The sequence below is a fragment of the Chelonoidis abingdonii genome, chromosome 15 (genome assembly GCF_003597395.2).
Source record: "Chelonoidis abingdonii isolate Lonesome George chromosome 15, CheloAbing_2.0, whole genome shotgun sequence".
NCBI classification, from domain to species: Eukaryota; Metazoa; Chordata; order Testudines; family Testudinidae; genus Chelonoidis; species Chelonoidis abingdonii.
In genome coordinates, this window is record NC_133783.1 from 26805728 (window position 1) to 26820088 (window position 14361).

The 14361-nt window shown below is 43.7% G+C and overlaps 1 protein-coding gene across 1 annotated transcript in view; it reads right to left on the reverse strand.

Moving 5' to 3' along the window:
* Positions 1–13545, reverse strand: part of UBE2D1 (ubiquitin conjugating enzyme E2 D1) — a 36603-nt gene extending 23058 nt beyond the window's left edge. Inside the window, exon 1 of the mRNA XM_032765880.2 lies at positions 13356–13545. Coding sequence (XP_032621771.1) covers positions 13356–13379 — 24 coding nt within the window. The 5' untranslated portion in view covers positions 13380–13545. The remainder of the gene's footprint in view (positions 1–13355) is intronic.
* Between the last annotated feature and the right edge of the window lie 816 nt (positions 13546–14361).

Below are 14361 nucleotides of genomic sequence, written 5' to 3' on the forward strand. Positions count from 1 at the left end.
TGTTTAGTGTAGATATGCTGCACAGATATAAACCATGACTTGCAGAGATGAAAATTAACATGGTTTCAATGCAGAATAATCTGCATCATTGCAAGATACAATTTATATCTGTGGAACATGTCTTCATTAGGGAGTTTCACCAGCATAGCCAGTGTGTTTTTTAGCTACCCAGATTAGACAAACCCTAACTTTTTGTCTACACTTAAAATGCTACAGCAACACAATTGAAGCACTGCAGCTGCACTGCTGTAGCACTTCAGTGTTGACACTCAGTACAGCAATGGGAAGCGTTCTCCCATCATTGTAGTTAATCCACCTGTCCAAGAGGAAATAGCTAAATTGATGGAAGAATTATTTCGTCAACCTACCACTCTCTACACTGGGGCTTAGGTTGGCATAGCTATGTCTCAGGAGCGTGGATTTTTCACACCCCTGAGAGACATAGCTATGAGCAGCCCTTAATCCGTTTCAAAGTAGAGGTGAGGGCCACAACAGAACTCAGCTATCATGCAGGAATTCAACATGTCATGAATCTGTTCAATATTTTTCCTACTTGGGAGGATTAGCTGGTTTGTTCCTAGTAGCAGAAAGGTTAACAAGTGTTTGCATTTCTCAAGAGGGTAATTTAAATTTCTTTACACTTCCACCAGTCCCTCTATTTTCTCTGCAGATGTTCATAAAGGCATTATTAGGCTAAAATCTTGTGGTTATAATCCTCTACATATAATTGGTTATAAAGAAACGGTATGGAGATACAAAACTTTATCATCATGCTTAAAATGACAAGTTAAAGCAAAATATGAGCAGTAACGCCATGTACAGTAAAGGGCAATATTTTGCAGGAACACACGATAGGAGAATTTATAAACAAATACTTACCAGTTCTTATCTAACAACTGAATTTTAAGGAGCAGCATGAATAAACTGCAGTAAATCCACCCTGATTTACTTCTATATTTAGATGCCATGGATATTGCAACTTATCGTCCTTATGGTAAAGATCTCAAACTCCTGGAGGTTTCCCAAAGCTTTTTGTACAATTGCTGACTTCAAACTTCCTTTCCAAAATGATCTCTACACAGTCCAAGTTTTTCTCCTACCACTAACTCAGGAACACACACTTTGATGTAGACTTGTAATGCCAATTAAGCACTGCCAGATAAACTTATTCTGAATATATCTCCAATTTGCTTTCTTGATCCTTAGGACTGTACCTACAGAGGCATTTCAGCATTGCTCCAGTTGTTGGAGGAACTAGAAGCCTAGATCAGGTTTAGAAGCTACCACTCTGAGCAAGGTTGGAGAACAAGCTCCTTTGCCTGGTCTACATTAGCATTTCCACCAGCGATAGAACAGCAAGAGCAGTGCTAGTACAAGGGGAGGCAAGAGAGTACCAGAGGAGTGCTTGTGGATTTTCCTAAAGGTAGAAAAGGAAGGGAATGAAGAAAGGAATGAATAGAAAGTCATTAGTATTAGGAATTTCCATACTGGAAAACTTAACTGACGGCTTTATGAAAGCATCAGATGCACCATAGGTAAGGATGTATTTCCCATGGTTTACCTTTTCATTTAGTAATTTAAGCTCTTTTGAAAGACTTCATCATTCCTACGTGTCCTTCCATTAAGATGTTCCAGTCTTTTTCAAATTAACAGACAGTTGATATCCATCACTGTGAAATGTACTCTTACTTAATTCACATAACTAATCACACAGCATTTAAGATCAAATTTAAACTTCTATTCCAACAAACTATAAACAGCAATTCCAATCATTTACAGATACACTGATAAATTAATGGCTGCATAGATACTGAAAGCCATCTTGTTTTTTTATCAGTATAGGCTGGGTTACACACATCAGCTTCAATGAGGCTTAACCGCTGCTTTTCATTTAAGATGGTAGAAACAATTAAGCTCTCAAAATAATAGTTTCCAAATCAACCCACAGGCCCATGTCACTGCCCAAAATAAAGGCACACCCAAGGCCACTACTCAGGGCTTAACAGGTATTGTTTGAAAAGGGAACTGAGGAGGGGAAATGACACCAGCAGAGAAGCATACAGAAATAGAAGGAAGCTCCAGATATAGCCTGGACCAGCATAGTGGGTGGCCCTGAGAGAAGCCTAGAGAGGTTTTGGATCTGCTGCTGGCTGAAAGAGGTTTGGGGCTGTGAGCAAGGAAACTGCTTCCTGTTTTGTTCCTTCTGTGTTCAGTGAAATTGGATTTTGCACATTCCTTGTAAATAAACAAGACTCCATGCATCAAAGGTACCTGGCTCCATTATCACTGGAACAGCCCACAAGACACTGAATTTTTGGCTAGCTGCTCCAGCGAAAAGGGGTATCAGTATTTTGCACTTTAGATAAACTGCCAGTGAAATAAGTGTGATTATTTCAGACCCAACTATATTCTGAGTGGAATATACAAGCCAGACATTCATTAACACACACACTTCCACTGAACAGTATGATAAGAATTATTTTTAACAGTGACTCCTTCCTGCATAAATGCATACTTGGAATATAATGAAGAAATAACCTAGTCTCATTTTTAGAATATGTAACTTCTTTAGGTACAATTAGGTCTACAGATTAAGACTCATACCACAAACTTTAAGGAAACATTTGTTGCTCTACAGGTTCTCAAAAAACTTAAGTCACTGCATATAAGGTAAAGGTGTATATCAACAAGGTCATGTTAAGAAGTTTAGATTGAATAGACATTTTGCTCAGATTGGTTAAAAAGTTACCAATAGTCTTGTCTACCTAAAAGTTAACAATTAGATATTAGTTCAGTCACTAAAACTGTTTAGTTTGGTACTGGAACATTTCATACATTCCCATTATGTAGAAAAAATTGCACCCATCTCCTCCTGTTGTACACATGTGTTCGCTGCTATGTTATCATCCCTTTTTAGGTACGAATGTTACCATATCCTTTTTGGAAAAAGAAAAAAGATAAAATGGAAACAGTATTGATTCTGCCATGTTCATTTCCACTCTTTCCCATGATCTTTCTACCCTCACTTTTATACATCATATAATTACACTTTTTATTTTTTGCTTGTACGTAATTATACATCACAACCTCACTTTCTATTGATTCCCACTAGACAACTACTAGTTTATCTGCTTTTGAAATTAAACTTCCGACAAGTGTCTAAATGCATTGCTTATATCTTACCATGAAAATGTAATGATTCTTAATTCTCCAAGCTTAACACAAACTAACACTTCATATCACGTTGCTTAAATAAAACTTTTTACCTTTCCCCCAGACCTTTTATCATCCAACAAAATCATCATTCAATACAAAGAAAACTATCAATCAGACATTGTGGTTAACATTTTGCAGGCTGGAATGAGCAAGCTTTGGATTATGGTTCTCAGACAATAATTTTCCCCTACACATGCATGTTACTGTCTAGGTTAAATGTCTGATTAACCTGGAGTAGAGTTATGGCTTAGAATTTCTCAATTATGCATGTACATTGGCAACTATAATTTTGCTTTCTTTTTATATTGACTTTTGTTGGTTTATAGGAACAAATGAAAATGTTTTTTGAATAGTACGATTCAACTTAGTGTATGATGTTTGACCATTTGTATGCACACATGATTATATACTGAAACACAGATGTGTTATTTCACTGACAGTTAAGTGTATGAACGCCTCTTTACATTTCAATTTAGTGGAAAAAATAAAAGTTGTGTATACAAGACTACGATATCCCTCATTTTTAAACTTAATTCATTCAAAAACGTGTCAAAAGCCACTTATTTAAATTTTTTTAAAAAAAATCTTCTGAAATAAAAAAAAATCAAAGTTCCTCCACACTAATAACAAGAACAGCTGAAAAGACATTTTCAAGTATTGCCATAATTAAGTTTGAGCTACGAACAAGCATCAGAAACCCCATTTCTTCTTGATCACTAGCAGTAAGCCCTGGAAAAATAGTGGCTTATAAAGAAAGTGACTTCTCAACAGTAACCCTATAATGAAGTCCATGAACAGAGATGAAAATGAAGGGTTCTGAGCACCAACCATCGGACAACAGCTCTCCACAGAAGAGCCATGTGAACAAATTCACTGAGCTACCTAATGTTAGATACAGCAAGACCTTAGAACCTGCATATTCATATTTTGCACCAAATGGGGTAGCCTCTCTAATTTTCAAAGATTTGCTAGTTACAAAAGACTCACCTGCAGAACTCCCAAGTCTAGTTTACACTGCAGCACATTACTATACATATGAAATCAATTAGAGCTTACAAGCATCAAGAGTTTCAGAAGTGAATTTTATATATATTTTATTTGCTTAGTGCTGACTACGTACTTGGTGCTGCACAGAACACAGATAATAGGGGATGCAGTTCCTGCCCTAAGGAGCTTCCAGTATAGATTGGACATTGTGCAGTCTAAATCTATGATTTTGATGACAAATCTATCAACTTGTGTCCTATGGCAAAGCAGATCACTGACCAGAGGCAGTCAAGGGGTCCCTCTTAGTGTGAGGCAGATTAATCTGAGGGACTAAAAACAGATTTCTCACAGAGTTGAGAGCAATTGGTGAAGTTTAGTCTAGTAGCGAGGACACAATGGACAAGCCTTACTGTTCTGCATTCACTTATTCACTAATATGCAAAAGTCCTTCATTTACAATTATCTCCTGATCATTAGCTTTTGGCTGGTTTGGTTATACCTCTCCCATGGTGTAGAATACCTCTTTTCAGGTATTAGTTTGCTCTAGGAGCCTGTGTGCTGTACACCTCTGAGAAGTGCCTTGTCTGGAAACAGTGTTACAGGATAGATCACCAAGAAAAAGTTATGGTACAGCAGAAATTATGATGCTGATACTAGGGAGATGTTAGAGCACCAATTAACACTAAAATAAACAAGAAAATATGTTCACTTATTAAGGTTCACTGTATATTACATCTCCATTTCCTTAGTAAGTACTGCCATCTTTAACATAGATGTTATTAGAACTATTAATCTGAGCAGACACTTCACAGAACTCCCAAGTCCCATAGCCATTTTTAAAATAAAAAAATTCTAGTTGTCATAAGAATACTCAAGCTCAGCCAGAGACAGTATGTCTAGATAGACATGAATTTCTAGGTGACATCATTGTGTTATCTGCCAGCCCTTTGTTCTTCCCAGAGTTCTTTGAGGTGCTTGCTAAAGCTATGAAGAACTCACTGAACTCTATCTGCTCAGGGCCCTCTATATACCTCCATAGACTTGAGGCCCCACGACATAACCACCGACATTTACAGTAAACCTGAAAAGTCACTGAGTTCTAGTTGTCATCTTCTCAGATGGTCTAAAAATGCCAATTTAAAACTAAATTTTGTAAGAGACCTTCACCTAGAGTTAGTCTTTTTAGGTTTTGTAATCATGTAGGAAAACTGTACATCATTTAAGGAGACAATGTCAGGGTATTTCATCTTTTTTTAACTGGTTTTCCGTTAGTTTAATGACCCATTTGAAAGTGAAATCTGTTTCCTTGCTATTTTTCTCATCCATGCCTGCTAATTTATTACTGTAGTACCATTCATGAGGCTCAGCTGATGACACCCTCCCCTTTTTTTTTGTTTAAATTTTGAGAGGGTGAGGTGTTGGCAGGGGAAAAGAGGGGAATGGGGGTGGGGGGGAGGGAAGAGACCTGAGAAAACCACCATCTTCACTTCCCAAACGAGAAGAAAAATGTGTCCAATTTTGGATCTAGCAACTTCAGCTGCCCTTCCATATCTACTTGTAATGGGGTTGGCACCTACCTCTCATGAGCACCCCCTCTGGTTGGGTGTCAGCGGTCTTTAAACTAGTCCCAGCCCTGCCGTTGGGCTGAACCCATAGGCAGGAGCGGCGCCAGCGTTACTGACGCCCTAAGCGGACGGCCATTTCGCCGCCCCCCACGGCTCCAATGGAGCTGCCGCAGTCATGCCGGCGGGCGGTCCGCTGATCTAAAGGCTCCGGTGGACCTGTCACAGACATGACTGCGGTAGTCCGCCGGAGCCTTTAGACCAGCGGACCGTCCACCGGCATGACTGCGGCAGCTCCACCGGAGCTGCCACAGCAGCGGACCGTCCACCGGCATGACTGTGGTAGGTCCCCCAGAGCCGCATGCCGCCCCCCTGGCAAAATAGCGCCCCCCTCAAAATTCTGGCACCCTAGGCCAATGCCTAGGTCGCCTAAATGGTAGCGCCGGCCCTGCCCATAGGGCATCCTCCCTGGAGGCAGTGGTTTTGCCCGCTTAGTCTGGTTTGGCCCCAGTCTTCAGCTGGGCATCCTGACAGTTCAGTCCCCTTCCGGAGATTTACTGATGTCCAATTGTAGGCCCTTTCCCAATGGCCTATGTGGGGTTTCAGGGCCCACCCACTACTCTGGGTCCCGGCCCAGGAACCTTTGGAATAGCAGCCACGTGCCACTGTGTCCCTTTAGTAAAACTATCTTCAGTTCTCTGGGCCACTTCCCTGTGGCCCCAGCCTTCACTGATGCCTTACCCTTAGCTCAGGGGTCTTTTAAGCTCAGGCCCAGCAGCCAGTCAGGAGTTCTTCCGTGCTCCCCCATTCCCTACTAGCACTGAACTATCCACTGTGCTGCAGTTCCCTTCGCCAGCCAGGAGTCCCTCTGCACCCCTCTTGCTCCAGCAAGGAACTGAACTGTCTCTGGAGCTCCCTTTTATAGGGCCCTATCGGGCCCTGATTGGCTGCCTATTTGGACAATCTCTCCAACTGCTCCTTACCTGAGATGACCATGGCAGGACTTTGATGTCTCATCCACCCCATCGCACTCCTCCTTTAGCATTTCTTCAGAGTTATTTCAGATTAAAAACAATTGTGTATTTAAGATAGTGTTGTACAACCAAACTAAGCCCCAAGGTAGACAGCACAAGCGCTTAGTGTGCAAATTTATTCACAAGTCATTCAAGCACATAACAAATGCTATTCCTTAAAATATTCTGACCATATAAGTTGTGTTCACTTCAACACAAGGAAGATTCAAAATAGATGGATACTTAAGGAATGAGATGCATATTAATGCAGAAAATACATCTTTATATAAAAATCAATGTTGCGGCCCTCATTTGGATTACTGCATGCAGTACTGATCCGCTCATCACAAACAAAAGCATAGAATTAAGAAGGGGTTCAGAAAAGGCCTGGCAAAACTCACGTATGGAAAAAAAAAAAAAGATGAGAGACGATTGTGACTCTTTACCTTAGAAAGGAGACACGATAAAAGTACCATTATATACTCATTCATAAGATGAATTTTTTAGTAAAAAAGAGAAGCCCCATAGAAAGGGGTCAGGTTATGAACGGGTATAGAGAGGGAGAGGTGGGACACAGCCCCTCTCCTCAACAGCGGGAGCAAAGAGAAGCAGCACAGCCTGAAGGGAAGAGGCAAGGCCAGAGTCTCTCGGCTTCTGGCCACGCTGCTCTGCCCCCAGCCTCCGAAGCAGCTGCAGCTCTGGGTCTGGCCCGCCGGAGCAGCTCCAGCCAGTCCAGAGACATCCTCCCCTGGCCCTTCCTAGATAAGGTGGGAAGGGATGGGATAGGGAGAGTGTCGGGGTTCCAGGCTAGGGGTGGGGTAATGTGAGGGGTGGTCACAGGGGTTACTCCCCTGACTCCCAGCTTCTCCTCTCAAAAAAATTTCCCCACCAGTTGCTGTCCCAGCCTGTCAGGGTAAGCAGGTGGTGCACCGGGATACTTTGTTTACTTAGGTTTAATGCCATGCCTGCGGACACTCAAGGTAAACAAACCATCTCGGCCCACCAGCAGCTTATCCTGATGGCCCAGGAGCCAAAGTTTGCTGACCTCTGAATTATAGGGTCGGCTTATGAACGGGTTATAAAATTTTTCCATTTTTACTTATCCATCTTGGGGAGTCAGCTTATAAACAAACCAGCTTATGATTGAGTATATACGGTATATAAGATAAAGAATGATTCAGATCAGTGGCTTTCAAACTTTTTTTCTGGAGACCTAGTTGAATAAAACTGTTGATGCCCGCGACTCAACGGAGCTGGGGATGAGGGGTTTGGGATGTGGAAGGGGTTCAGGGCTAGGAACGAGGGGTTCAGGTGTGAGAGAGGGCTCAGGACTTGGGCGGGGGGTTGTAGTGCAGGAGGGGGTCAGGGCTCTGGGCTGGGGGTGCAGGCTCTGGGATGGGGCCAGGGATGAGGGGGTGGGGTGCAGGAAGGGGATCCGGGTTCGAGGGAGCTCAGGGCTGGAGCAGGGCATTGGGGCCCAGGCTTACCTCCGGTGGCTCCTGGTCAGCGGCACAGCTAGGGTGCAGGGGCAGGCTTCCTGCCTGTCCTGGCACTGCACCCCGGAAGCAGCCAGCAGGTCTGGCTCTTAGGCAGAGGCGCACAAGCAGCTCTGCACAGCTCTTGCCTGCAGGGACCACCCCTGCAGCTCCCACTGGCCGGTTCCCGGCCAATGGGAGTGCGGAGCCAGTGCTCAGGCAGCATGCGGAGCCCTGTGACCCCCCCTGCCTACGAGTCAGACCTGCTGCTGGCTGCCTCCAGGGCACAGCGCGGTGTCAGAACAGGTAGGGACTATTAGTTTTTATTTGCCAGCCGTCAGGGTCCCTGGGTGCTGAGCAACGTGACCCAGTGCCTTGCATTCCACGACTCAGTACTGGGTCATGACCTGAACTTTGAAAACCACTGATGTAGATAAATTGCCTCAGTGTCTGTTCTCCTTGGCTCATAACACAAGAACAAGGGATCAGTCACAGAAATCAAAATATGGCAAATTCAAAACCGATAAAAGGAAATACTTTTTTCACATAACACATAATTAGACTGTAACATTGCCAAAGAAGTCAGATCAAAAATTTAGCAAGATTCAAAAAGGGATTTTAAATGTATATGGATAAGACCACCAACCAGAGTTATCATGATTGATGATGACTTGGGGAGGAATATTAAGCCTCATCCTTCAGGGTTTAAGTCAGTCTCCATATATTAAAGATCAGGATAAGACCTAACATGGGGGGGGCAAAAAAAAACCAAATCTGTCCACTGTTGGGTTCCTGCATCTTCTTCTGATACATCTGGTACTGGCCACTGTTGGAGACAGGATGCTGAACAAAATGGACCTGATTCAAGATAGCAATTTCGACATTCCCACTTCCATGCTCACTATTTGTCATTAAAGCAGTCCCAATTTGTAACGAAGACAGCAACCAAAAAAAAGTACTACAGCAACACCAAAACAACTTTAAATACACTCACACTTTGCATTTATAAAGTACCTTTCATCCAATGACCTCAAAGCACTATGCTAACATTTAAGTGAACCTTAAAACCCGTGTGAACTAGGCAGGAATTGTTTACATTTCACAGATGGGAAAATGATGCAGAGAGGGCTAAATGACTTGCTCAACAACACAAATACAGTCTGTGGCAGAATAGGCTTAGATCTCCCAACAGAATATAATTTAGATCTCCCAAGTTCCAACTCGTGCTTTAATCTCTTGATTTTATGTTCAGCAGTTGGTACATTGGAAGTCATAGCTTCACTAGCTGCATGTTAACTGATTGCTACAGAACAACCAACCTCCATTTCCACCATCAACCGTATAGTAATGTAGAAATCAAACAATTATTCACGTGAACACAGCAAAATAGTGTTAGATGAAAACACTAATTACACAGCATCAACAATAGCAAGATGAAGTACATATCAGTTTTATAACCTTAGATAAGCTATAAGTATAAATATTCTGAGTTCCCATGTTTCTTACCTTTCATAACAGACATCTAGCTTTTGTTGCAGTGAAAGACTGATTCTGATAGGGCATGCAGTATTTGGGAAAGAAAGGTGGTTTTTTGGTTTTTTTTGGTTTTGTTTTTTTTTTAAAGTTTTGTCATTTAAATCCTTGACATTTACAGATGCCATTTACAAACTCATTTGTGATATGTTTAAGGGCCAAATAGGTTGACAGTGTTTCTAGCTGTTGATAAAATATTCTACAGAAAACCAGGATCAGTTAGCTATGTTCTCAAAAAGTTGTAAGTAACAAAATTATAATATTTCTGTATCAGCATAATAGCCTGATACCTGTACTTCATATGATGATACTTTTCCTTGGACCTAGTGGCTTATAACTAAGGCTACGATGTAATCACAGGTATTTTTAGTAAAAGTCATGAACCGGTCACAGGCAAGAAACAAAGGAATCACAGTCCGTGACCGGTCCATGACTTTTACCATAAATACCCATGACTGAACTCTAGGGTGGGTGCTGCCGCCACAGGTGAGGTGGGAGCAGACACCCCAGGGGGTCCGCCACAGGGGAAAGAGGGGCCCAAGCAGCTGCTCCGGCTGCCACTGTGGAGGGTGTCCCAAAGAGACCAGTGGCCGCTCCAGCCACCGCTAGGACTGCTGCTCAGGCGGTCCCCAAGGCCAGCTGCCCGAAGCTGCCAGAGTAATGGCCAGCACCGGAGCCACTCCAGCAGCGGGCTGTAGAGCCGCTCCAGCAGCCCGGGGGACAGCCACACCGATCACTGCAGGAGTCATGGAGGTCACAGGAAATCACGGAAACCGTGACTTCCACAACCTCCGTGACAAACACGGAGCCATAGTCATAACAGTATAGCCTTACACTCAAGATAAGAAAGATGTCAATAGTAATTTTGATCAATCCCCTGACATTAATGACAAATTAAAACGGCAGAACTGGAATTAATTTGCATACTGGACACCATTAAATTAGGCTTGAATAAAGACTGGGAGTGGATGGGTCATTATACAAAGTAAAAACTTTTTCGTCATGCTAATTTTTCTCCTACTGTTACTCACACCTTTTTGTCAACTGTTTTGTAGTGAGAATCAGGATCTCTCATTTCAAAGTTGTTGTTGTTTTTTTTCCCCTTCTGCTGATAATAGCCCACCTTAATTGATCAGTCTCCTTAGAGCTGGTAAGGCAACACCCATTTTTTCAAGTTCTCCGTGTATATAAATCTTCCTACTGTATTTTCCACTGCATGCATCTGATGAAGTGGGTTTTAGCCCACAAAAGCTTATGCCCAAATAAATTTGTTAGTCTCTAAGGTGCCACAAGGACTCCTCGCTTTTGTTTTTTTATTAAAAATTGGATATCCTACACACATGCTTTTTCCTTGATTGTTGGTGCCTAACATATAAACGACTGAAAGAATTCTTCCTCTGCTACACCCTCATTAAACAAAAAATCCCTACATTTATGCTTACTTTGCTTTGACATAACAACCGTGCCTTGACCTGGTCTGGTCTTTCCTTGGTGCAGAGTTCCTGCTAGATGTCCAGGCTGTACATTTCATGTGAAAGTTGCCAGATAGAAACATGCTCCTCACACAGACCATGACAAGATACCCTGAATGATAGCCAAGAAGTCATCACAGTGGTTACTAGTAGCTAATTTCCACTGCAGTTGTGTCGGACCTAATGTGGCAGCAGCAGGGCACCTAAGTGATGTATTAGTTGTTATTATTATTATCTGTATTATCAAAGTGCTTAGGTGTCTGAGTCCTGGATAAAGACTCCATTGTGCTAGGCACTGTACAAATAGAGAAAAAGCAAAAAGACCGTAAGCTCTTTGGGGCAGGACTATCTGAGGTCTGGTCTACGTTTAAAAGTTAGGTCGACATAACTATAGTGCAGGGCTTGGCAACCTTTCAGAAGTGGTGTGCCAAGTCTTAATTTATTCACTCTAATTTACGGTTTCGCGTGCCAGTAATACATTTTAATGTTTTTAGAAAATCTCTACCTATAAGTCTATAATATATAACTAAACTATTGTTGCATGTAAAGTAAATAAGGGTTTTAAAATGTTCAAGAAGCTTCATTTTAAAATTAAATTAAAATGCAGAGCCCCCCCGACTGGTTACCAGGATCTGGGCAGTGTGAGTGCCACTGAAAATCAGCTTGCGTGCCACCTTCAGCCCACGTGCCAGAGGTTGCCTTCGCCTGCTATAGTGCTCAGGGGTGTGATAAATTCTGTCACTCACAGAGGTGGAGTTCCTACAGTGAAGGGAAAACCCCTTCCACTGCTCTAGGAAGCACATACACTACAATGCTACAGCAACATAGTTATGGCACTGTGACACCTGTAACCTAGACATGGCCTAAATAAGATAGTTTCCTTCCTTCGAAGTGAGGCACTGTCAGCCTTTGCACACATTATGCAACACTGGGAAGGAAATGATCAACTAAAGTATGATCGCAAGCTGCTTTACTGAGCAGGCTCTGAATGTGATAGAAAAACAAATAAGATTTAGGAGAGCAATTGTTACCAATGAGGGGAACAAGAAGAACTAGACTCACACAAAGTCCCTCTGAGATTAATGAAGGATGCATCAGAACTGCTATGATCCTTCCACCAAAACACTGATCCTATCTAGAAGGAACATGATCTGGTGAATAAAGGTAAAGGGCTGAGAAACGGGAACTCCCAAATTCTACTCTCAGCTCTGTCACTGACCCGATAGGGAACCTCAAGCCAGACACTGGCCATACCAGAATTAAAGCAGTTTCTGAAGTGGCATTGAACACAGTTCCCTCTTGTTTACATTTGCAACTAAACTGCATTGTTGACACCTGCTGTCAGCACCACACAATATTTCCCTTGTATAGACAAGCCTTCAACTGCTGAGTGCCTCAGTTTCCCCCAGTATAAGGCAACTGCAACTGCCCACCTCATCTGGGCCTCGTGAAGGTTAGTGTTCGTACAGTGTTAAACTTTATCCAGATTGCCCTGCAGCTACGAAGCATCATTACTCTACTGTGCTATTACTCCATGGGGGAGGAGAAACAAAGAACAGTCAGAAGTAATAAACTATCCACATCCCCGTTGGCATAGCAAAGACATGAAAGCCCCCTTACTCAGAGGAGCAGAACTACAGCCAAGATTCAACACCTATTATTCTGTCCTCTGATACATGAAGTTCTTCTCCTCGGCGCCCATACAGCCTTTCTTCCCCTATACAATCCTCCCTCACCCCTACCACCGGCTTCCCTTCTAGCACGATCCTCCCTCTCTCCTCCTCACCAGCTCCCCTCCCATACAGCCCTTCCCCTACAGTTCTCCCTCTCCCCCATCACCTTTTCCCCTACAATAGATCCTCCCTCTCCCCTCACCAGCCCCGCTGCCACAATACGATCCTCCCTTTCCCCTCCACCCCAGCTCCTTCCCCTCGCAACTCCCCTGGGGCCCCGCTCTCCCCCGACATAAGCCTCTGCCCGATCCCACAGCACCCTGCTCTGCCCACCTCCCGCAGCGCGGGCTCCCCGCGGCTCAGCCCCAGGCCCGGCGCCCGGCTCCCGGCTCCCAACTGCAGGGCCCGGCGCGGCCGCACTTACTTTCTGTATCCGCTTCAGCGCCATGGAGGGCGATAGTGCGGGCGGCGACGCGCTCCGGCTCGGGGGTCTGGGAGGCGGCAGCGGGCGTCTACTCCCCAGCTGGGCGCGTGCGGTCGCTCCGGGCGGAGGCCGGGCTCAGAGCGCGAGGGACCGGGACCGGGAGCGGATCCTCTCCGCTCTCACTCGCTGGCCCTTTTGTTTCCGCTTTTACTTATAGACGGAGCCCCGCGCCAGCTGCATTCTGGGAAATGTAGTCTGCAGGCGGGAGGGCAGCGCAGCGCCCCCTACCGTCCTTCTGCGGAGCCTGCAGGCCCACGCGTCCGGCGGCACCAAGGCGGAGGTGGGCAATTACTGCCAACTGCAGCCCAAGGGCCTCGTACCCTGGGATTAAAGCAAGGAACAAATTCAAAGCTACAGTTACATCTGCTCCATGGTCATTTCTCTGCTACAGACATGTGACAGGATGGAAAGTGCCCACAACCTTAACCCTGATCCCACCCCCACCAGCCAAACACCTGGGGCACTCAGGTTGAAGTTTGGCCTTGTCTTCTTCACTATGGAACTTTACTCAAAAATTCCAGATGGTTCTCCCAGATGTTCCTGTGGGAATATTTAATAAATGTCCCCTGTGCAGACATAGCTAAGGAAGGCTGTAGCAACAAAAAGACCAAGCTGCACTGATTTTAACGCTGCCACAATATGCAACCAGCCTATCAAAGTAGCAAAGCAAAGTCACTTCTATGCTGTCAAAAACATTAATATGATACAGATGTTTGCTGTTTGATGATTATTATTTATATTCTAATAGCACCCATACACATAAGAATATATTATTTTAAAAAAATCTAGTAATTAACCACTGGAACAATTTACCACAGATTGTGGTGGATTTTATGTCACTGACTGTTTTTAAAATCAAGATTGGATTTTTTTCAAAGAAATATGCTCCAATCATTACTTTAGGCCTGTGTTATACAACTAGATGATCATAATGGTCTCTTCTGGT